Raw genomic sequence first — 23,575 nt, 5'->3', positions numbered from 1 at the left:
GTATTTATGCAGTATATATACAGTATATGTATATATATATATACTATGTATATACAGTATATATACAGTATATATAGGTATATATACAGTATATACTGTGTGTGTGTGTATAAGTGATCATTTGCCATGCAACGAAAGCACACACATGGCCAAACAAACAACACAGAGAAAGAAAAATGAACCAGATGCAAGCACTCACTTGCTTGTCGTACTATTAGAGTTAGTCCACCTGAAGCACGGGCAGACAAATAATGACACACAGACTTAGGCATGGAAGAAGATGAATGGCAAGACATGGGTATTTTTGGCACTGATGACAAAAGCAATAATCATTGGCAATATTCCTATTGGCGACAAGCAAAGGCACTAAGACAACCAAGATATCTTTGAAGACAAGATGGAGGAGAATCGTGGACGTGAGAGGTCTTTGCGCAGCAGAGACGTGGCTGAGGATACTCGGCGTGAACGCAAACGCGCGTCGCGGGCTGTCGGCGTCGCTGTGGCGACGCCGCGTTGTAGGGACGCACCTCTGGTCCTGGGGTTCCACGCTGCTGTACGTCACGCTGTTGATGGGGTAGTGTCGTCTGAAGAACAACCTGGGCAGAGAGGAAAGCCTTCGTCGCCGAGGTTGCCAAATACATGCGCTGCCTGACCATTTTCAGGCCAACAAGTAATGAAGCGCGGCATTAATTCAGGTCTCATTGCCTGGTTGCCGCTCATTTCCATAGCAACCGCCCACGCCTTTCGATATTACTTCCTTTTATCGTCTCCCCGTTGCCCGGCATACTAAACGAATGGCAGCGCTTGGATGTGATATCTTAACACTGGTGTTGACGAGGGGGGCGTGAGGCACCTTCTCTTGCTGTCGGTCAGAGTGATGCCCTGCGTGGACACTTTGAAGTGGACCACCGTCGCCGTGGGACGCGGACTCAGAGTCAGAGTGCTCTTGGTTGCCTTGGAGATGGCCTGAGGACCCGTCAGCGATTCCGTCTCCACGGAGTTCAGGTAGAAGACGTTGCAGGCTGGATGGGGCGGGGGAGAGAAAAAAGACATTGACGCGAATGGTTACGATGAAGACGCCGCCGCGATGATGTGGCGAATTCGGCGACTTCCGCCGGTCAAACGTAAACGCTGCACTTCATATAGCGTCCACATTGAGAAAACATTTGCTGTTTGATCTCGATATTACGTGAACATCTAACTCCGCAGACGGGCTGATTTGCTACCTGCTCCCTGCTTGAGGAGATCTGCCGCTGTGCTGGTGTTGGTGGTACTTTGCATCTCCTGAAGCTCCCCAACCAGATCTGAAACATCATAATTATAAAGTAATGATTAAAAGACGATACTGAACTTAAAGTCAGCAGTACATTTATTTTAATATATATCTATGTTGTAGTTTTTCCATCTTTTTTTTTTTTTTTCAGTTTTTTGACAATCTTGAGTAACATACTATTCCCGTTTGTGCCCCATATTGACATAACATACATGATCAAGCTATTACCTTTATCAGGGATGCGCAGGGCACATGGTAGAGATATCGGAGTGATTGAATGCTGGTAAACAAGAGCGGATAAACTGCCTGCGAGACGGAGGGAAGAAGAGAAAAGGCGAGAACGGTAATATAGCTGGCGAGGAGGGAGGAGGGCGAGCGGTATCGAAGTGTGAAAGAAAGTGGGATGAGCAAAAATGAAAAGCCGTCGTTGGAGACGTCTCCGCCGCGCGACGAACCAAAGTAGGACTCGTTCTGGCAGCCCTTGATCTTCACTCCCCGTGGCCCCGTCTCTATGAGGAAGTGTCTCACCAGATGCTCCAGCGGGTCCCCTGGGAGGAAGGGAGACAGGGGAGGAGGGAGGAGCAGAGGAGGAGCCCATTTTACTTGTACCGTGTCACCTAACGTTTGCGATACTTTACGCAGATGCCGGATATGTTGGAATCCTTCCACCCCATAGAACATCAACTAAAAAACAAAATTACAAGCTCGTGACTTACAGTAATATTTGCCACAATTATGGCTTTAAATGGCTTATTCACGTACCTTTCCACACTGTCCATTGACCCAGTGAATTTATATACTGTAGAACGTATAAGATTGATAAATGTCCAATAACCATTTATTGACGTGCAATAAATAAAGTGGAACCTCAGTGTTTTATAACAAGACCGCTATCAATGCAACGTGGCTGGAAAAAAACGCTGGGGAAATCTGTTTTGGCAATAAGATATTCCTATAGCATGCAATTATATGACTATAAAATGTTACAGTGAGAATAGGTCGAATCAAAAGTGGCTTCAATGCTGCGAGCAGGGATTCAGCGGTCTCGCTGCGTCTGTTTTATAGGTCAGAGTAATGTCCTAATACGTGGCACCGGGTCGTCAATAGAAAATAAACCAACCGCCAGTCCTTACCTTTGCTGCCATTGATGTTGGCATTCAGGGGAGGCGTGGCCACCTTGAGGGCGAGGCCGTACGCCCCCTGGAAGGAGTTGCTGTCTCTGATGAGGAAATAACCCGGCTCCTTGTCCTTCAACACGGCTATCGCTGTGGCGGAAGGAGAACTCACATTAGCATGAGGGGGCTTGAGGACAGAAAGAAAGAAGCAACGTTATGACTCACGATTTGAAGGTCAAGGACTCTTTGTTCATGCAGTAAGATGTGGTTTCTAGCTCTGGCAGATTCTTTGTACAGCAGAGCTGTTATACAAAGAGGTAAAATGATTCGAAACATGTGTATGAATTATCCACATCCCCCTGAACCTTTACCTTGGTCTCTGGAGATGCCGGCTTTGTACCAGTACTTGGAGCTGTCCTGGACAAACTTAGCGTTGACCCTGGTGTCGGCCTCGTCTCTACAGCCGGACTGCGCCGACGCTCTCCGGCCCGGAGGGGGAAGCTCTGCCACCGAGGGGGAGAATGTGACGTGGTGGGGGCTGGTCGGGGAAGGGGCGGAGGCGGCCCTGAGCAGCGAGTTGTGGCCATTCATCACCGGAGAGGAGGAAAAGCGTTTCTTCTCCGGGAGCGGTGGCTGAGCGGCAGGGATGGTGACTGCGGTGTAACCGGTGTAGGGGACGCGGGGGACGTTCAGCAATGGGTAGTAGTAGGAGGCCAAGGGGAAGGTCGGAGTGCTATATCCGTCGGGGACAGGAGAGGGTGGTTTGGTTTGGTGGTCTGGCGTGCTCTCTTTGTCAGGTGAGAGTCTCTGGTCAGCGGCGTCTGTCGCCGGCAAGGAGGGCTGAGGAGAAGGCCGCCGGGCGGGGGAGCCGAGGGGAGAAGGTGCGGAAGAGGGAGTGGAGCTCTGGCCGGAGGGGGAGTTGAATGACAGACCCCGGCTGCCGTCCGGCGGCGCGTCTCCAGGAAGGGCAGAGCCGTTGAGCTGCATTTGGACCTTGGCGACCGTTTGGGTGGAGGCGGGGATCGTGACGGTGGTCTGAGCCGATGTCTCAGATTGGTTGGATTTTTCATCGCCTCCCTCCTCGCCGGTCAAGCTCACACTCTCGGGAGGGTTGCTTGCTTTATGTACAGCGTCTATTTGAGTGGTTGTTTGTTTTGGTGTTTGCGTTACGGTGTTGTTGCTGCTTGTGTTGGAGTCCAGAGATGCAGGGAGCGAGGATCTCGGCCTTGGCTTGGGGGGCTCCACGGGAGTGATCGGCTCCTCTGTTACCCTGGAAGAAAGGCAAACATGCCAAGAGAAGACTTTAGATAATACATGTTGATAAGTCGCCTGTTTCAAATATCTAAGCTCAGAAAAGTCAGTATTCTCCGAAAGCAATGGATCTCATTTATCAATGTTTCCTTTTGGTAATCGTTCGCTATCATCAGTGACGCTTTCAGATGTCCAAATGGTTCAATGTCCAACTTTCACCTTTTCAAGGGCTTGAGTTTGAAATGCGTTCATCATCGAAATTTAGCTTAAAAAATACATTCAGACTCTCAAACACTTTAAAACGTTTATGAAAAAAAGCTCCACATTTTGAGCTCCATACCCCTTCCAATGCCAGGGATTCCTGTTTACATTTACAGCACTGCCTTCACTCTGAATATGATCTCATTGATTCAACAGCAGTGTGGCAACAAACTCCAAAAGTCTCTTTATTTTTTTTGCCAACTCACTCCTGGTGGATACTTCTGTCTCAAATTTCTCATTTCTAAAAGAGCTTAACAACCCTAATTGGCAGTGTGGGGATTCATTAAAGCTTCATACTACTTGCCCACAAAACTCATCTCCCTGGCGTATTCCGGAATCCTCACTGAGTTTTAACTGTAACTGCATTTCTCATAACGATATATGAATTAGAGGAACTGGTTTATAATTAGACACCCATTATTTCCAATTCTGTCGAACAAAAACAACGTGCAGGGCTCATTTCATGCCTTGATGAGCGCCCACCTGTCTTCAGAGTGTGTCGGGCTGCTGCTTATCAGTGTGTAGTCATGGTCTGAGTCCATTCCAGGAGCGCTCGGTTGTTCACTGTCTTCTGAGCTCCCCACCGAACCCTGGGACGTGCGCACCTTCACATCACCCTGGACTTGTTCTTTGGGGGATGGAAAAAGGTGAAGAGGGGAGACAAAATAAAATTCAAGTGTGAGAGACTACAATTTTAATTCATTACTATAATGTCTGCTCCCCTGGACCAGTCAGGACAGGGCTACCTCACTTACCTTGGTGATGATTGTTGTCTTGTTGGCTACTGGCTACAGGGGGGGTCTCCACTGGTTGGCTTCTTACTGGTGATGCTCCAAGGTTGGGGCTGGTAGGTTGCAAAGGAGAGGACGTTCCAGACTGGTACCCTGAAACGTAACCTCCACTCTCATGGCTCTCTGCTGGGGAGTTCTGATAGGGGGAGCAGGCACAGGAGGTGCGCGGTGGAGGAGGGGTGCAGTAGCCACTGCTGGCAGCATCCATGGGAGAAAGGGGACTGGGATAGCCCTGGTGAAGGCCAAGGACAAACCCATGCTGGTCCAGGTTTTGACCCTGCTCTAATGGAGATTGGCAGACACGATATGTTGGCATGGCTGACTTGCACTGCCCAAACTCTGCTTCTCTCTCTGCAACCCACTGATGTTCAGCATCCCACATTGGGGGACCCTCTCTTGTTTGTGGCACCCCGTCTCGGGTCCAGTGCAAGTTTCCCGATTGGTCGGAGCGCAGAGGGTGGAACATTCTGACCGACGCTGCTTGGTGCTCCCGCCTGCTGGTGCAGTCCCGACAGGGACACCTGGAGGACACAGTGGGAGGGTGAAAGAACAGCTCCTTGTATGGACTGGAGGGCAGCGACTGAGGAGAAAGGTGGGAGGGTGGTCCGTGGCTAGAGTAATGAAAGAGGTGACACTCCTCCCCCGGGCACAGTCTATTGGAGGCTGGGAGGGTGAGGCTGTGTGGGTGGGTGAGTTCAGGGGTGGAGTGGGGAAAGCAGGGCCTGTGGAGACAGAGCACAGGAGGCGTGGGATGCTCCCACTGCAACTCAGGCAACTGGTGAGCACTGTGGCGATGGCAGAAAGTCATACGGGAGGGAGGGGACACAGGATTAGACGGCAAGGCTGGCAGTGTTCGACTTTTGGGATTTTTTTTTGTGCTGTTACAGCGTCCGGGACAGTGACTGTTGGCGAGACACAGCTCCCTCTCCCAGCGCTCCTCCCCACATCTCGTACCTCCTTGACCACAACACGAGCACTCGCGCTTGAAACCCTCCGGACTCGATGGGTCCACGTCATCTAAAATGGCGGTTTCCCGCTCTCTCTCTTTCCCCCGAGTCTTTCCCCTCGTTTTGTCCTCCTTTTCTCCCCTCCTCAGTGGATTGTCGGCCTCCTTTCTGCCCTGGCGGGTTGGGGAGGGGGAGGGTTGCTCCAGGTGATCGGACGGGGCTGAGGAGTGGCCTGAGTCAGAGCTGAAGGAGACCGGTTGGGGTGGGCTGGGGGACTGGGGCTTCACCGTTGGACTGCCAGGGAGGCATCCGTTCGGCGAGGCTGCTGAGGCTGTGGATACTGGCCCACGTCGCTTCCTCACCTGGGCGTACAGACTGCCATCCAAAGGGCCCCTTGTGTGAGAGATGCCTGCAAGGGAAAAAAAAAAGGTTATTCAAGATTCAAGATTCAAGAGGTTTATTTGTCACATACATATACATACTTTCATACATGTATGCAGTGAAATGTCAATGCAACGCACCCGGTGATTACACACAATGTTCTAGACTGAACACAGTAGCTACCTAAAAATTTCTACTTGACCAACTAACTGATTCCTAAAACGTAATGCAGTAAGTCGAATACTATAGAATAAAATAAAAATATATAGAATAAAATAAAGTAAAATAAAATAAAATAGATAAAGGGAATAGTGTTATGTATATGGGATAGACTTAAGTATATGGGATAGGCTATTTATGTATATACAGATATGTGCATTAAAGTGGCATGTGAATGAAGTGAGGTAGTGTTTGTGAGATATACAGCACAGTATACAACAGTACGGCGCAGCAATACGGCATCATGAACAACCCTGAACAGTGACACAGTATGCGGTGCAGTATGCTACATACAGTACAGTAAGGTAGTGGAGCCTATGTGTGTGGCTCAGTGAGGACCCCTGGTGAGGTCAGCATTGACAGTTCGTATGGCTTGCAGGAAGAAGCTCCGTCTCAGCCTTATGTATGAGAGTATGAGAATTAAATCTGGTGTGTGTGTGCGTGCGTGCGTGTGTGTGTGTGTGTGTGTGTGTGTGTGTGTGTGGGTGTGTGTGTGTGTGTCTTACATTCCAGACTGTCTTGGTGGTGCAGGTTGAAGTTTTCATAGGAATCCCATCTCACCACAGGGTCAGAGGCGTTGTAGTGTACTTTGATGGAGGGGTCATTCTTTTGAAATTCTCGGCCTGGGAAAGTAACCATTTTTATATCAATTATGATTTTTTTTTTTTTTTTATTAAAAGCGCTGAACAAAATGGCTGTCAGTGATTGTGTTTGCATGCACTCAAAAAGTAGTCCTTACTGGAAAGAATGGGATTATTCCAGTTAAACATTTAAGTGTTTCCGTGCATGGCGTCTGTAAAGGTTTCTCTGCTGTAGACAAAATGTTGAGTGTATTGGATGGATTTTTTTTTTTTACTTTCCACCTTTAGTTCACTTGTTTCAGAATTCACCAAGCTTCACTCCCAACGAAGAGTGCAAAATCTAGTTAGCTTCTCATGCACTTACAGGCTTTTTTTTTTTTTTTTTCCAGTTTTGGAACCATGGCTGTCTGTGTTTTGATCCCAATATTGGCTTACATTCTTTTTTGGATGTGTTTTAAGTACAAAAAACACGTTATGTAAGCACTAAAAAACAAAACAAAAAAAGGCTATGATTATGAGTCAAAGTAGTGCTTTTTGGAGATTTATCATAGCGGTTATACTATAAATAACCGTGCTGGGAGGACGGAGAGGAAAGACTGTGTGATGTGTTGAAGGCAGAAGGATAAAAGCGGTCACCTTTAATTTTCTCTGGGCCTCCGGAAAAAATGAACTCCACTGTGGCGTCAGGAGGGAATCTGTCATCTACAGAGCGAAAGGAAGACAGAAAATGGCCGACATACCCAAATAATGACAAAGATGAATCAAACTCATTGGAAGAAAATCTGTGAGGGTACAAATAGAGCATTAAAATAGGTTGATGGAAATAGAAACCTGCACCTGAAACAAAAGGAAATCTGTCAAAACTGTTGAGACACTCAAGGTAGACCATGCACATGTATTTATGTAGACAGGTAAGACACAAAAGATAAACGGTGTTCATAAAAGAAGTCTGCCTTCTGGAAACACGAAGAGGAAAGGATTACGACATAATTCCAAAAATAGAGATGGCGTGGCTCATCTCTCTCTCTCTCTCTCTCTCTCTCTCTCTCTCTAAAGCCTGAGCATGATGCACCACACTGAGCACAGTTCAACCGTCATGAGAACGCCGCTGTCTGACGCATGTTCCGCCATCGTTCCAGCGGGCGCTCGCTCTCCGTTTGTTTCAGGAACCGCGCGCCAGGGCGGTGAAAAGAGCCTCATGCTAAGCTGCCATGTACAGCTTCAGAAAAGGTTTCCTCTTGATACGTGTGCTTATACACGCTTTCACATTTCTTCGCTCTTCAGTTTACATATGGGTGTATAAATGTAAGTCAAGTAAATAATAACCAATATAATGTCTATGATATCTTTTATTCTTTGCATACACTCATACTTCATTTATATGGTGCATTACAAATGAAATATTAATGAACGTACATTCCTGAGCTCATTTTTAAATGGCTGACTGTGGCTGACTTCACTTACAGCCTGGAAACACCGAAACCAACCGGGCGGCCCCAGAAGAGAGAACGAGAGCGTGTAGCTTATCTTTACCCGTGCAGGCCAGGTCCAGCTCCGTCTTTCCAAACCACAGCTGAGCCCCGTGGACCGTACAGGTGTGGAACTGGACTCTGAACACCACCTCTCTCTCGGCTCCGCGAGGCCGCCGGTGGAAACACTTCACCTGCACAGAAGAGGCCAGGCAGGAGAGGGTGGTGAGGAAGAAAGGCCGCGGAGAGCACATGTGTGTGTCGGGTGCGTGTTTATATAATATTTTAGGAGCGGTGCGTTGCAAGTCACACGGACTGAAGACTCCGTATCGGCTTACGTATTGCTTTGTTTACGTGTGGTATTCGGGTTTGCATTTCCTGTCAAGCACGGCATGGTATCTCTCACCATAATGTCACCCTTTAACAGCAAGGCCGGCTCTAGGGTCACACACAGCTTTCTGGCTCTGGAACTCTGGGGATCGCTAGAGGAGCACACACGCACGGACGCACGCACACACGCACATACACACACATACACACACACACGCACACACACATACACATACACGCACATACACGCATGATCATGCACACACACACACACACACACACACACACACACACACACACACACACACACACACACGCACGCACACACACGCACGCACACACTCAACACACACACACACATGGGATAGTAAAAATGAGCCATGGATGCCCGTGCTTAAAAAATACACATAAAACCAGTCAAAACACATCTCTATTTGGAAAACGATAAGTAAACATGAACTTTGAAAGCGGGCACAGACCACCTCACATCCAAACACAGACGCTGGGCTGCTTAGACAACGTTCAACAGAGGGACAGAAAAAGAGGATTCTCACGGAGGGCGAGAAGAGGGCTGACTGACTGCCTACTTACTAGACGCCTGAGGTGTAGACCAGCTGGAGAGACTGGTATATCTTCAGGAAGGGATAGTAACCTACAGACGGAAATTGCATTACTCCTGTTCCATTCTGGATTTGAGTCCTACACTTCAACGTGCAACATGGTACAGGTCCAGTAATCTGAGACTGACCTCCCCCTGCCTGGAAATTAGGGAGTGAGGGAATGAGTATCTGGTGCAGGAACAGAGGACCGCTGTTCATCTTGATGGAACCCGATAGCAGACCCCCGAAGTAGTAGATGTACCTGAGAAAAAGAGGAGGGTGATGGAGGTGACGGAGGAAAGATGACACGTGCCAGGGCGTGAGTCCACGAAGCCACTTGGGGAAAAACAGCCAAAATGAACAGCAAGGATCAGAGGCGGGAGTGACGAACGGCATCGGCGGTTTTCCAACAGATGAATCCGGGAGAGGCGGGGTGAACACGCCGCTTTGCCCGGGAGGAGCGCGGGGGATGGGCGGGGCTCGCACCTGTTCTGAGAGGGCTGCAGCGAAGAGGAAATCTTATCTTCACAGAACTTCCTCATGGCCAGGGTGGTGAGAGCCTGGTCTGCCCTGTGAAGAGTCAGCAACACATTAAAACAAGCTGTCCCGACACTTTAAATAAAGTTTGCTGAGTTATGGAGTGACAGTGAAATGTAGCCATATTTGGCTCATTTCGTTGGGTAATAATCCATAATTTCGGATTACAACTTGTGTTAGAAACTGGGAAAGTGAAGTGATGTGAGGGACATTAGTCATGTTTTGAGCATTTTTCTGAACAATTTCAGGAGCAAAATCTCACAGGTATCTGACAGTGAACCCAAATGACCAAATCACCTCTGGAATTGGAAATGGCCTCAATTTACCAGAGTGTTATGGTCACTTTAGTTACCTTTCAAATGCTGTGACGCTAATTTGGCATTTGTTATGGGAATGAATGTGCCAGGCCTGAGAAAAAGCTGGTTCACCGTGATGTTTTTGCTGGTAGGTAGGGCTGTGATGGCATGATTTGTTTTCTTATAAATCGTAAAACAGATAGGGGGGTAAAACAGGATAAAACAGATAGAAGCTTACAAAAAACGCAAACACGTGCACCGTCCCTCCAAATAAAACAAATAAAAACGGGGTGTTTTTAGTTGTTTAATTTGGCGGAACGGCGGATGAGTGGAGCGACTGAAACGTTGTTTCTCCAGAAGCCCTTGAACAAAGGATGGAAGACAGTCGATGATGATAACTAAACAATGGTTATTGTGTTTATCTTTCCTATCACACACCATGTGCACTCCTGTAAATTTTACCAGCAAAAGAAAGAAATACAAAAAAAAAATTTATATATATATATATATTATAGATATATATAATATATATAAATTATATTATTTGTAATAATGTCGTAATTGTCACAGCCCAATTGGTAGGTATAAATTCCATGCCTTTAACTAGAGCCAGGATCTTGTGAGGGTGTCAGACGGAGTTATACAGTAGATTCTATAAAGTAGTGACTGTGGTGTGGGTATGGTGTGGTTTGAGCAGCCACACCTGTCCTGGGTCTAGGCAAGGATCAGAGTGGCTGCGTACCTGTTGCTGGTTGTTTGGTCTAATGAGGAACAGGTAAAACCCCCATCCCCACACACACTCAGGAGGGGAGCTCTTGTCATGACATGCTGTCCATCTGCTTGTGGCCTGATCCACCTAGCCCACTCTCGACAATAAACTTGTGTGTCTGGAACCCCAACCTCACACTCGGGTGGCGTGTGGCAGGCAAACCTGCCACACTGATGTAGCTTACCCAGCTGATATCTTGCTGTAGTGCATGTAGGCTCCCACAATGACCCCCGTCCTCCCTTTGTTCCCCTGTCGAGGAGGACAAAAGATCACTAAGCGGTTCATGTTTTCCCCTCAGCTTCTATTTCCAGGGAGGCGTGCAAAGCGGGGGATCCCGACATACCGACCTTGCAATGGAGGACCACCACGTTGAGGGGGTCAGAGGTCAGCCAGGTCTCCATGTCCTTGCACATGGCACAGATCCTGTCCAGGGGCGGAGCGTGGAGATCGGGCCAGCCATAGTCCTCCACCTACGCCAGACACGAGGAGGGAGCAGGTTTAAGGGAGTGAGACGACAAGGTCATGGGACGGTGTTCTGCGATCATTGTGAAGTTCCACACCAGGGAAAGCTCAGGTGCTTTTCTGGATGCTTTGATTAGTAAAACAGAGCAGATTACCTTTGGGTTAAGTCTGGCGATGTCATGTCTCTTCTCTGATAAATTCAGGAGCTGGAGTAGATCGAGTTGACATAATTAAGTATGGGCTGGAAGTTTGATTGCTCATGAGTAGCTAAAGATAATACCAGAATAACTACTCATCCACACTGGATATAGTTTGTATATATATTATAACTATTTAAAACATGTTGCTCAAGTGTCTATTTCACATTCATCCTGTATTTTGGCAAGAAAATCTCGTCACATTGTGCAATTCGTCCCCCATCACGCCCGTGACTAACCAGGAACTTGTCTTGATGCTTAGACTTCAGCATGGCTGCCACCTCTTGGAGGTTGCCGCGGTAACGCTGCTCGTCCAGCTCGGGCAGGAAGAAGACGGAGATGATCCTCTCGGTGATGTAGGTGAGGTCAAAGTCATAGTGGCGCTCCATCACGTGCGCCATCACCCGCTCCACGCTCTTGCTCCTGGACGGGGGGAAGGCACGGTGACCCGGCGCTCTCACTTCTCTAGTTTTTAACGTGTTTTTTTTTACGACAAAGCGTGCATCTGCACGATACGAAGCGTGTGTTTTTCTCTTCCACTGGATGTCACATGCCGTCGTGGACTACCTGAGCAAGGAGCACCTCTTCTTTTGGGATGTGGATTTAAAGGAGCTGTGCTGGAAGGGTGAAGCAGAGAAGTTAAATTAAATCACAGTTAAATACGAGAATTACCCAATGTGTTAAAAGAGGAACTCACCAGGTCGGGCACAGGGATACAGGTGCGAGTCACCTGGAAGGGAAGACAGGTAGGGCTTAGTTCACATGCTCACACACAGACACAGAACGGCTGAGACAGCCCATAGTAAGTCATGCGTTTGGCTTAATGCCCTCGCGCTCGCTCCACACGGAGAGATGAGGGGATGGAAGGATGAAGAGCACGGAGGAGTGTGGTCAGAGAGGATGGGAATAGTCTCCTGCTCTCTTTCTGTCATCTGCAGCAGCTGGTTTGCAGAGGAAGCTGTCAGCCGAGATTTAACCGCTCCACATGATGGGCTGGCCAAGTGTGATGCCAGACTGCGTGTGTGCGCCGCCCCGAGACACAGACAGAAAGACCCACACACACACAGACGCACGCACACACAGACACACACACACACGCACACACAGGCACACCCACACGCACCTGCACACACACACACACACACAAACACACACAAACACACACAAACAGACACAGACACACACACAGACACATTCAACAGACGAATGTGCAGGCAACCATACGCCTGCATGAACATACGGAAACAAACAAAAACAAACAACCGTGACCTTTACTACCACGAAAAACAGACACACACACACACACACACACACACACACACACACACACACACACACACACACACACACACACACACACACACATACACAGACACAAATATGTACCCATTCACAAAAAGAATGATGATAGTTAATTCCCAAAACCCATCCATTTACTTAAATGATGCTGCACACGTCACAGGTTGTGTATTGTCACATGATCTGCAGCACAGTACAAACATATTTACGATATAATTTAGAAATTGTGGAGGCACAAAACTCACACAAAATGAGCTGCAGTAGCTAAAATGCTGCACACTATGATTTCCACCTCCATCTACACAGCTCTGTCACCACAAATACTTGTGAAGCAAAGTGAAGAAATTCCTTGGCAAAAGAGTAATGACACTGAATTACACCTGAAACAACATGTCTACTTCATCCTATTACAGTATTTGTGCAATACAGCGTAAAAATCAACGACATGCAAGTCTAGAATGGAATTAACGTCAATCACAAAATCCTCAATTGCTGCCCTGCACCAGAGGTCCCAAGGCAGCCCAATACTAGCCCAGTGAGGAGAAGCTTAATTTGAAACATCAAATTCAAATTGCGCTCATTTTCTGAGACGCACACATTTAAAGACGTGAACATTTATGAATAATCTGGTAATTCACCAAGTAAAACCGCTCGACATAAGAGTCGCTCAATTAATCATTTTCAAATTGTATGGCTTTTCTCATCAAGGGGAGGAGAGACGGGCAGAGTTCACTCAAGGAAGCCTCCACATGTGACTGGCGGCGCTTGTACCGACTCCGTTCAGCGGCACCGACGTGCAAAACCGCATCCACGCACACACGCCCAGTGACAAAACACCTTCAGGCAGGAGTCCTCAGACATACAACCACCACCCTACGCACCACACGAAGGCGGGAGTCCAGTCGAACGCAGCTCCAAGGGACCCCGCACACGTACGTCACCCAGTCAACTCTGACCTTTCCGCCACGCCGTGACAGGTATTTGACGGATAGCTTCATTGACCTCTGTGTTTGGAGGCCGGCACATGTTGACAGGCGGAAGTCAATGGGTTCAAGAGTCAAATCCCTGAGAAAACGATGTCACAGAATTAAAGAATAAGGATGCTTAAGATAAAGACGGCCGAGCGAGAGAGAGAGAGCGAGAGAGAGTAGGACCGACATCAACGCGCGGCGGATTAGATCTTCCAGCCGTTTCCCGGGGTTGTCTCCATCATAACACACAAACACACAAATACGCACTCGTGCACAAACAAATGAAATGCTTGAAAATGCATAGATGACGCATGTGTTGACCTATATTTGTCATCTGCAAGCATGTGCAGACACAACCCCATAAACATGCGCACAGGCACGCACGCACACACACACACACACACACACACACACACACACACCAAGTACAATCCATACCTGATCTTAATAAAGTGCTGTTATCGCAAACATCAGTGTTAATACTGTGGATGGATGGATATGGATAAACAGCATAAGAGGGTCAAACCATAGAAAACAAAGTGGTCACACATGGAGAAGTAATGTACAAATTCACATTTGACTTCAGTTTGGTTTTTGCTGTTTCAAGGCTGGGGCAGAAGGGATTTTGGAATGCCCTCTGATATGTGTGTCTCCAGCATCGACACGCAAACGGGCCAACAGGAACCCCAGAACCACTCACACAGACAGGCAGAGAAAGTGTAAGAGGGCACAGAAGATGGAAAAACCACAGACGAAGTAGTCGAGAATATGGCGGAGAAAGCACTGCATGGGAATCGCTTGAGTCAATTTGAGAATGTAAAAAAAAAAAAATCACTATGAGACGATATTCTTTAAAAGTCCAACCTGACCATCGCTTTGAGAACCCGACTACTAATTATAACTAACACCTATACATCTTATAGGCTTGAAAATGTCTTTACAATAACAATACATACATTTTATAAACCGATATTATAACCTTATTTGTTCATGTTTATTTATTTATTCACAGATATTAAGAATGAAAAAGACAAGAATACCAATGTATAATTTGTTATATAATAAAACAAAAATGCAATTTGTTGAACTTTCACCAATAATTATTTAAAACACGTAAATGTGAAGTTCAAGCACATCTTTCCACATTTCCAGTGCAGCGCCAGCATACTGGGCACGCTGCAGTGATAAAGGCTGTGGAACTGATCACGTACATGAAATAAAGCCGAGGAAATGAGGGAACAAGGAGATGGAGCCGTAAGGGAGGAAGCTTCTGGTAATACAGCTTTAATAATAGTGCTGGAGTAGACAACTGGGGGGCTCAGGAAACAAGTCAAAGGGGGAGACTGAACATGCGACACACACGTGCATGCATATCCATCCTCCCCCTGCCCACACACACACACACACACACACACACACACACACACACACACACACACACACACACACACACACACACACACACACACACACACACACACACACACAGAAAAGCAAAGCGCCCTGAAGTGTACCGTGCACGCAAAGCAACAAACCACAATCAATCGGAAGCCATTTAAAACAGACCTCAGCTCTGTATCGAAAAAGAGAGAGATAGGACCCACATAGACACTCAAACACACACACACACACACACACACACACACACACACACACACACACACACACACAGTGTATGCACATGTCCATGGTAGCACGTAAGCCGAAGGGTGTTCATTAGCACATGGAGCGCGCACGCTGGAGCCACTGGGAATGGGGCCATCTGGTAGAGTTTGCTTGTCCATCAGCAAGCATTTACTGAGGTGCCACTGCCAGCGCCCTGTCCCACCCCGAGGGACTGGCTGACTGGCTTTCAGGCTCGCTGCCCTGCTGGCTGCCTGGCTGCCCTAATGATTTGGTGATCTGTCCCCCTATCCAGCCCTCCGGGAATGGAACGACGACCCAGCTTGTTGCCCGAATGGCCGGCTGATTGAAGCTGCCGTGCAAAACTGCAAGAGGAGAACAGCGGGTCGTCAGCAACAACCGTCCCCGCCTACGACCGCGGCGACGGTGATGTTGCTACGTGTTCCCTGCCAGATCGTGTAGTACCGGTCCTATCCCAGGGAAGGGGCGGCCAAGGCAGATCTCTGCCAGAACAGCCGGACCCGCGGGGGCAGGGGAAGGACGAAAGCAACCGGGTGAAGCATTCGCGCGGGGTGCGACCCAGGGCAGCCGAGGCGGCATGCCGCGCCGACGGAGCGAGGGAGGACGGGGAGTCCAGCCTTCCCCGTTTGGAAGTGGAAAAAAAAGAAAATGAACATCGAAATAGCCGTCGCCGTTGGAGAAACAAAAGATTCCAAAACCTTGTGAAAACATTCGGCCGGAGTGGAGTGAACGCTGATTCTCGCTGGCGTTACCGCTCCCTTGCTCGTTCAATCTCTAATAGACTTAAAAAGGAGCTTTTGGCTTTAGCAGAGTGTGTCAGCGTTCCACCCGGGGCAGCGGCAGATTTGGGAGCGGTTGTATTAAGGCTTTAAAACTCATACTGAAGTAAAGTATGCAATCTGTTTCTTCCTCCCTTGGCCACTTGCCTCTCACCCCTTCAACCTTCCTTTGATCCTCATTTATCCTCCTGCTAAACCCACCCCACCCGCCTCCGGCTTTAGGTCGGCGCAGGTTTTACCACGGGGCGGCCCGCCTGGGGGGGACAACTAGCGTGGCCTCCCGCTGAGCCCGAGCGGGGCGCGGTCGGACGACATGGGACGCGGAGATTACCATGGCGCGGGGCTGCGGCGGGCAGGAAGGAAGGAAGGAGGCGCGGGGGCAGGAGGTGAGAAGCGGCGAGGAAAAAGTGTTCAGGGAGGAGAACGGCGGAAATCCTTTGGAAGCCGGAGCAAAGCGGGAAAGACACCAGAGCGCCGATTAATTGGAGCGAGAGAGAGAGAGAGAGAGAGAGAGAGAGAGAGAGAGAGAGAGAGACAGTATCGGGAAAAGGACGGGAGAGAGATGTCGACAGCTGAACATGTCGCCTGACCAGTGACAGAGAGCAGAGAGATCTCACTGAGCTATTTTGATAGACCTCCTTATTTTAGGCCACGCACTGGCCCCCGAACACACGGCCAGACATATTGGTTGTATCTCCCTCGGCACATCGTAACTCAGCCGGCTCGTCACGCCTGTGGCATTCCAAAGGCGTCGTGGCCGTTCTTCGTCGCGCGGGGGTTTTTGGTCTGGACATCTAAACACCTCGGGGTGCCGGGCCAGACACACAAAAAAAAAAAAAGTTAAAAAGATCATTTAGGGCCTAAGCGATTCTCATGCCGTTGTTGTGACTACACCGGAAAAAAAATGGCATCTATATATCTGTATAATCCCTGGAACATTAGACGAGGCTTTTTGTAGAGGCAGGCTGAGACACACAGGAAATTAAAAGAGGGATAAATATAAACATTGCGTGTGTGTGTGTGTGTGTGCGTGTGTGTGTGTGTGCGTGTGTGTGTGTGTGTGTGTGTGTGTGTGTGTGTGCGTATCTACATTAGCCGTCATGATGCCGTCAGTGCTCTGGGCCTGGACAGAATATCCAACATCCAAGAGTCATAATGACGATGGAGGAGTGGCGATGAATGCAATCAAACGGGCAAACAATGTGTCAGTAACATCTGCGGGCGCTTCGGCCTCGACAACATTTGTCTCATCCACTCATAAACTCGCCCTCGACCCCCCGGCCGAGCGAGGCGGCTGGAACAACGCCGACGCTGACATTGACGCCGTCCCCCCCCCGAAATTGATCCCCGATCACACTTGGCCGCATCGATAGACGGGATGTTCACCTCGTCCCCTGGGGCTGCGACACCCGCTCCGCACCAAAGAGCTTGTTGCAATATTGATGGAGGACCCGCTGAAATATTCACGCTGCGAGGCTGGCGGGGATCCAGGAGGTTGGCAGAGAAAGGTGTTACGTCAGCGGGCGTCACGATCCGCCCTTCCGATTTATAAATCAGCGACGCGCATTAGCGGAGCGGCTGTGGGGAGTTTGGCTCCGTCACGTTCTCTCCATCAGATGACGAGGGGACAGCCGACCTGGGACCCAGACGAAGCCGCTCCATCCCCTCCAGCCGCCGTCCAGCCGGGCACTGGCGCCGCTCGGTCAAACTCACTCTCCCGAAATGACCGGGAGAACAACTGCGCCGGCGGGTCAGAAGCGCATGAAAATGCACCGCCGGGGCTACAATGTTGGGTGGGATTCCCCGGCGTCCCAGCGCTCTGCATCCCACCCTCAGCGCAACCGTCTCATTAATCAGTAAACATAACAATGCACCCCCCCCCTCTTTAAAACATTTAATCCGGCGTCTTTTTTAACACCGTAGGTCTCGGCGGCGCACCCCCCGATTTTTTTTTTTTACTCAAATAAACAACATCACAAGGAAGGGCAGCGACGTCTGCAGCACCGACTCAAGGTTACTCCCCGTCGTTTGAAACGCTCGGAGGTGTGAAGCGGGCGTCAGGTGAGCATTGCTGCGGGAAAACAACACGCGCAGAGCGCCGGCAGGCGGCGTCCAAGCAATCTAACCAGCAAACTAACCAGCAATCTAACCAGCAAACTAACCAGCATTCTAACCAGCAATCTAACCAGCAAACTAACCAGCATTCTAACCAGCAATCTAACCAGCAAACTAACCAGCAATCTAACCAGCAAACTAACCAGCAAACTAACCAGCAATCTAACCAGCAAACTAACCAGCAATCTAACCGGCAAACTAACCGGCAATCTAACCGGCAATCTAACCTGCAAACTAACCGGCAAACTAACTGGCAATCTAACCAGCAAACTCATCAGCAAACTAACCAGCAAACTAACCAGCAAACTAACCTGCTCAGGTGCTAAAAAACCAATGTACAGAAGCAGGTTTTTACCTCTCGACCAGACGCTCCAGCTCCCGTCTCTCAACTGCCTTGTGTGCTCCACTGTGACATTGTACCACTGCTGCTCACTCTCCCTCTCTCCCTCCCTCTCTCCCTCACACTCACTCACCAACTCATTTGCCTCCCTCCCTCACCATGACACACACCCACACACACACACACACGCACACACAGGCACACACACACACACACACACACACACGCACACACACACACGCCCACTTTGCTAAGGGCCAAAGCAACACAGCTCTTCCTCCCACCCCAGTCTCCCTCACACACACACGTAGGCAGCAACACAAAAAATGTACAGCAGACACGCGCACACACACACACACACACACTCAAAAGCACAAACCCGCAGTCCAGCACTAATTGCAACTACACTTAACAGCCTTGTAAAGTCAACAGGCTCTGATCTCCGCTGCCCTCTTCCGCAGCCTGAGGACCAAACACTGAGAGCGAGACAGAGACAGAGACAGAGACAGAGCAGGGAGAGTGAGACACAGGGGAATGAGCGGAGGAGTGCGGGGCGGGGAGATAACGGAGATGAAGGAGGAAGACGCCGGTGAAAGGATTAAAGGGGGGGAGGGGGGTGGAACCATGAGCAGGAGGGAACAGGGAAAGGATGGAGGAGGCCCCCGGGAACGAGGGGGGCTCTTGGAACGAAAGGCGTCGCGCTGACGAGAGAGGGGACGGTCAGAGACAGATACCGGGAACATGGAAGGAGAACATGCCACTAGCCACGGAGCCATTTACACCCGTGGCCCCCCCCTCCCCCATTCTCCTGGGTGCGCATGAAGGCGTGCGGCCCCCAGATGGGACTCCACACAGATTCAGTGCTTACAGGACACACACACACACTTTCCAGTTGGTTCCTGCTTATTTGTGTCCCCTCGGCTGATCGGCCGTTGGCAAGTTTCCCCGGCACTCGGCTCATTTCCTATATTTAGCGTCTAAACGCTCCCCTGTCCAGATTGATCATTCTGCCTGAAGTTGTCCGCACTCGTCCGCAGCGCCGGCCTCGCGCCTAACCCACTGACGTCCGAGGGGGATTGTTTTTGGTCATCGCCACGGCGACCAGGGAAGACTACGCCAAAAATAATAATCCTCATGTAATGCACGCCACTATGGCACAACAGCTGCCCAGTCACACGGCATAATGGTGGAGGAGCAGTGTGTGCGCTTGTGTGTGTGCGCTTGTGTGTGTGTGTATGTGTGCGTGTGTGTGTGTGTGTGTGTGTGTGTGTGTGTGTGTGTGTGTGTGTGTGTGCCTACGTGTGTGTGTGTGTGTGCGTGTGTGCGTGCCTGTGTGCGTGCGTGTGTGCGTGCCTGTGTGCGTGCGTGTGTGTGTGTGGACGAATTTGAGCTGAAATGAGCTGCTTAGTTGAGGGGATGGGTCCATGTGCATGGACACAGTACTGCCGGCGTGAGGATGAAGGTGTGTTTGCGTTCGGCCTTTGGGAGGCAGAGGCGCGGTGGTCACCGAGGCTGACGGGTGTTTTTCACCAAACTGCCGTCGCTCGCTTTATATTCCGGCAGAGGGGACGGATTTTGACGTCTGAGTTTTAAGGGAAACGCGGCTGCTTCACCTTGACATAAGTCTGCCAAAAAGCTTCCACTTGGACAATGCTTTCATGACAATGTCTGTTTACAAAGTGTTTATTTTAAGCTTCTTTTATTTTCCAAAAATCTGTTGCTATATTGAAGCCGGTGACATCGATCAGCCCACCTGGAGAACTTTCCGATCCAAATATTTCTGGAATCTAAAAGCAACGAAAGAAAAGAAAAAAACCCTCTGATTTCTCGTGGACTGCAAATCTGAAGAGATGTCGTTGAGACGTGAGAACCTTCCCATGTGTATTTAAAGCTGCTGGAGGATGAACATTTCCAACCAAAGCGCCCACTCTAAACAAAAATGAGCGTTCCCATTTGGCCGTCATCCTTGATGAACTTATCCCTGCGCGGCCTGTGTCACTGCTGCCCTCCAGTGATCGAAAAGCCAGAGTCCTCCGAACGCAGAACGCCGCATGTACCAGATCGTTTTGGATTTGCAAACAAATCCGACAAACTCCCTGGTTTTCCAAACGCAGTTCACGCACGGGCAATCATGCAATACTTCATCAAATAGTACATGTTTCATGTAGTGCGTAAAATGTGGAATGATTTGACCTAAAAAAAAAAATAATAATAAAAAAATAAAAAAATAAAAAGCCTTTAAAGACCCAGGGACCTCGGGCTGTAAGACAGGAACCAGATCATGGAATGATTTAATTAATAATTGAATTCACTTCAACGCGGGCGGTTGGAGTTCAGGGGACGTCGGCCTCTTTCCCCAGACATCTAGGTCAGCGCACACATTCCCCTCCGCATGGCTCACCACAACCTGGGGCGCGCGTGGAGACCCCGTCATTATCCCAGAGGCTCGGACGGACAGACGGATGGATGGACGGACGGACGGACGGACGGAGGTCCCGCACGTCCGGGTTGAGACGGGAGACGCAGGGGGGGACACAAGGGGCGTTATCCAGACACAAGTTGAAGAAAGCCCAGGGAGGGAAGGCGACTTGAGGCTTACCTTGGCCTCGCATTCCTTGTGGACCGCGGCCTTGCACTCTGCAAAGAGACGGGGGGAGGTGTTAGGACCGGGGTTGGGGGGGTTCGGTGGTGGGGTTGATGCCGCCCCCATCCGTCCAATGATTTCGACGCGGCAGGCACATTTTCAACGTCGAAACCTAGACTTATGTTGCTCTCATCACCAGCAGCTTTTTGTCAGAACATTCTCACAGCATTTAATAATAATAATAATAATAATCATCATCATCATCATCATAATAATAATAATAATAATAATAATAATAATAATACCAACAATCATAACAATAATAATAATAATAATAATAATAATAATAATAATAATAATAATAATAATGTGTTTAAAATTATGGGGAGTCTTCCATCCTGACCCGTGTGCTGCGTGACACTGAGCGCAGCTTTTATAATGTGTGGATCAGCACCAGCAGTCAGTTGGGCGTGGCCCCTCCTAACTACAACCTTACTACATCACACAGATTGATCGCCTGCTGCGTTTGTGTGGGGAGGGCGACAGCGTACGACCTTTGAAACAATCCTAACGGAGTTATTTGACGTGGGGTCTTTGTCTATCTTGTAAGGTCAGCGTTATCCAGAAAGGTTAATTTAATGAACAGAAAGACAGATTTTAAAATAAAAAAGCTGGCATGATAAGACGAACAGCAGACTCTCGCTCTCTCTTTCTCTCTCTCTCTCTCCCTCTCCCTCCCCTGCGGGCGCAGGGACTCACCCTTGCAGAAAGCTCCGGGGTCGTCGATGCCTCGTCCGCACACGTCGCACGCCCGTTTCCTCCTGAAGCTCTTCTCGGCGAAGGCGTGGCCCCCTGCTTGAGCGAGCTGCGGCACGACAGGGGAGTTGGTGCTCATGGATTTGAACCCACCGGGAACGGAGAAGACGCGGCGCCCGTGAGCGTGCCCCGCCTGAGCCTCCCGCGCTTCTCGCCCCAGGAAGGAGCAGGAAACCACGTGTAGCGTAGCTGTGAGTTAACGCCTCCAGAGGCGCGGCGCCGGGCGTGTCCGCGCGTGTGTGACGCCGGCGTCGCCGTCGACTCGCGGCGTCTGTGGTGTCGAGGTTTTTTGGACGTCGGCGTCGCGTCGCCACGCCCCGACGTCTTACCTACGCTACCTGTGACTGGGCTTAATACGACTTCATATGAACACGCATCTCTGTAAACAAACTAAAAATGCGGACACGCGTTTCGGAGAAAACTGACCCGTTTGATCTTTCTTTGGTAAATACGGTCGGGGTTGGAGTTCGAGACGAGCGCTTCGCAGCAATAACGCGGCCGCTCCCACCCACCGAGGAAAATACAAAATGGAACAAACCCCGGATTCCAAATAATTAATTTAGGAAATATAGCCTAGACTTGCAAGCGTATATAGCACATGTTTGTTTATTTTTGCCCTGGTCTCGTTGCTATTTACGTCTGGCTGGAATCTCTGGTTCGGACGGTGCCAGCAGCGCCAGGCTCACGATGAGTTTCCATTCAAGCCTGCGAGGTGGTACTACGCCGCTCTCAGCATGGCAGCTGTGTAAACACCACCCACAGCCCTCTGTGGACAAAGCCATGGAGGAAAAGACGTCTGTCCCTGTACATGCATGCCCTCTCCAGACACCACACCTGGCTGAACTGCTCCGTACCAGGTGGCACAAGACCAAGGCCACATGGACCGTCAGTGCATCCACAGTATCCATGGATTGATTCTTTGAGTGAAATGACAGCAGTTGGAATAGGTGCAGTCATACATGCAATTATGTAATAATTATATAACACAATGGGAATTTACTGTTTCCATTATTATAAAAGCTACACACACACACACACACACACACACACACACACACACACACACACACACACATACACACACACACGCCAAAACATCTACAGGAGCAGACTCTGACAGGTACAATGTCTACCCCCCTGACGCACAGTCCACAGGATCGTTGTTTTATAAACTCTCCCCGTGAAAAGCGTTGGGACAGTGTTTATAGAATGTCGTGGAAACATCTCATCAGGGCGACGCCTTCTGACAACCCTCCACAAACATGGAATGTTGTACACGGAGCGATGCAATCCTTCCAGGAGCACCGAAGGCGGTGACGGATGAGAGACGCGAGTGCGAGTGCGAGTGTGTGTGTGTGTGTATGTATGTGTGTGTGTGTGTGTGAGTGTGTCTGTGTGTGTGTGTGTGTGTGTGTGTGTGAGTGTGTGTGTGTGTTAGTGTGAATAGTGGAGGAATGGGCGACCGAAACGCCCTCCCCGCCCACTCAACACTGATCCTTTCTCTTCATCCTCAATGCTTTAATGCATTTCTCTTGCTCTGAAAACACTT

The 23,575-nt window shown here is 49.4% G+C and overlaps 1 protein-coding gene across 5 annotated transcripts in view; it reads right to left on the bottom strand.

Moving 5' to 3' along the window:
• LOC307230365 (tensin-2-like) overlaps nt 1–23,575 on the bottom strand; it is a 30,732-nt gene that overhangs the window by 1,930 nt on the left and 5,227 nt on the right. Inside the window, exons 2-26 of one of the 5 annotated variants that reach the window (XM_080000689.1) lie at nt 21,970–22,075; nt 21,226–21,263; nt 12,176–12,208; nt 12,046–12,095; nt 11,718–11,901; nt 11,437–11,487; nt 11,167–11,289; nt 11,004–11,068; nt 9,704–9,787; nt 9,367–9,479; nt 9,210–9,270; nt 8,695–8,770; nt 8,353–8,482; nt 7,456–7,521; nt 6,745–6,861; nt 4,656–6,047; nt 4,384–4,528; nt 2,760–3,658; nt 2,407–2,538; nt 1,729–1,821; nt 1,502–1,579; nt 1,227–1,304; nt 854–1,022; nt 528–596; nt 200–229 (exon numbers count right to left, since the gene is read on the bottom strand). In XM_080000689.1, the coding sequence (XP_079856815.1) occupies nt 200–229; nt 528–596; nt 854–1,022; nt 1,227–1,304; nt 1,502–1,579; nt 1,729–1,821; nt 2,407–2,538; nt 2,760–3,658; nt 4,384–4,528; nt 4,656–6,047; nt 6,745–6,861; nt 7,456–7,521; nt 8,353–8,482; nt 8,695–8,770; nt 9,210–9,270; nt 9,367–9,479; nt 9,704–9,787; nt 11,004–11,068; nt 11,167–11,289; nt 11,437–11,487; nt 11,718–11,901; nt 12,046–12,095; nt 12,176–12,208; nt 21,226–21,263; nt 21,970–22,075 (4,382 nt within the window). Of the gene's footprint in view, nt 1–199; nt 230–527; nt 597–853; nt 1,023–1,226; nt 1,305–1,501; nt 1,580–1,728; nt 1,822–2,406; nt 2,539–2,759; nt 3,659–4,383; nt 4,529–4,655; nt 6,048–6,744; nt 6,862–7,455; nt 7,522–8,352; nt 8,483–8,694; nt 8,771–9,209; nt 9,271–9,366; nt 9,480–9,703; nt 9,788–11,003; nt 11,069–11,166; nt 11,290–11,436; nt 11,488–11,717; nt 11,902–12,045; nt 12,096–12,175; nt 12,209–18,641; nt 18,687–21,225; nt 21,264–21,969; nt 22,076–23,575 lie in introns of those variants that run through there. The other 4 variants (XM_080000690.1, XM_080000693.1, XM_080000692.1 and 1 more) reach the window with 4 other exon arrangements.

This window comes from Zeus faber, assembly GCF_960531495.2.
Source record: "Zeus faber genome assembly, chromosome: 5".
Lineage (NCBI taxonomy): Eukaryota > Metazoa > Chordata > Actinopteri > Zeiformes > Zeidae > Zeus > Zeus faber.
This window is presented reverse-complemented; position numbering and strand designations above follow the sequence as displayed.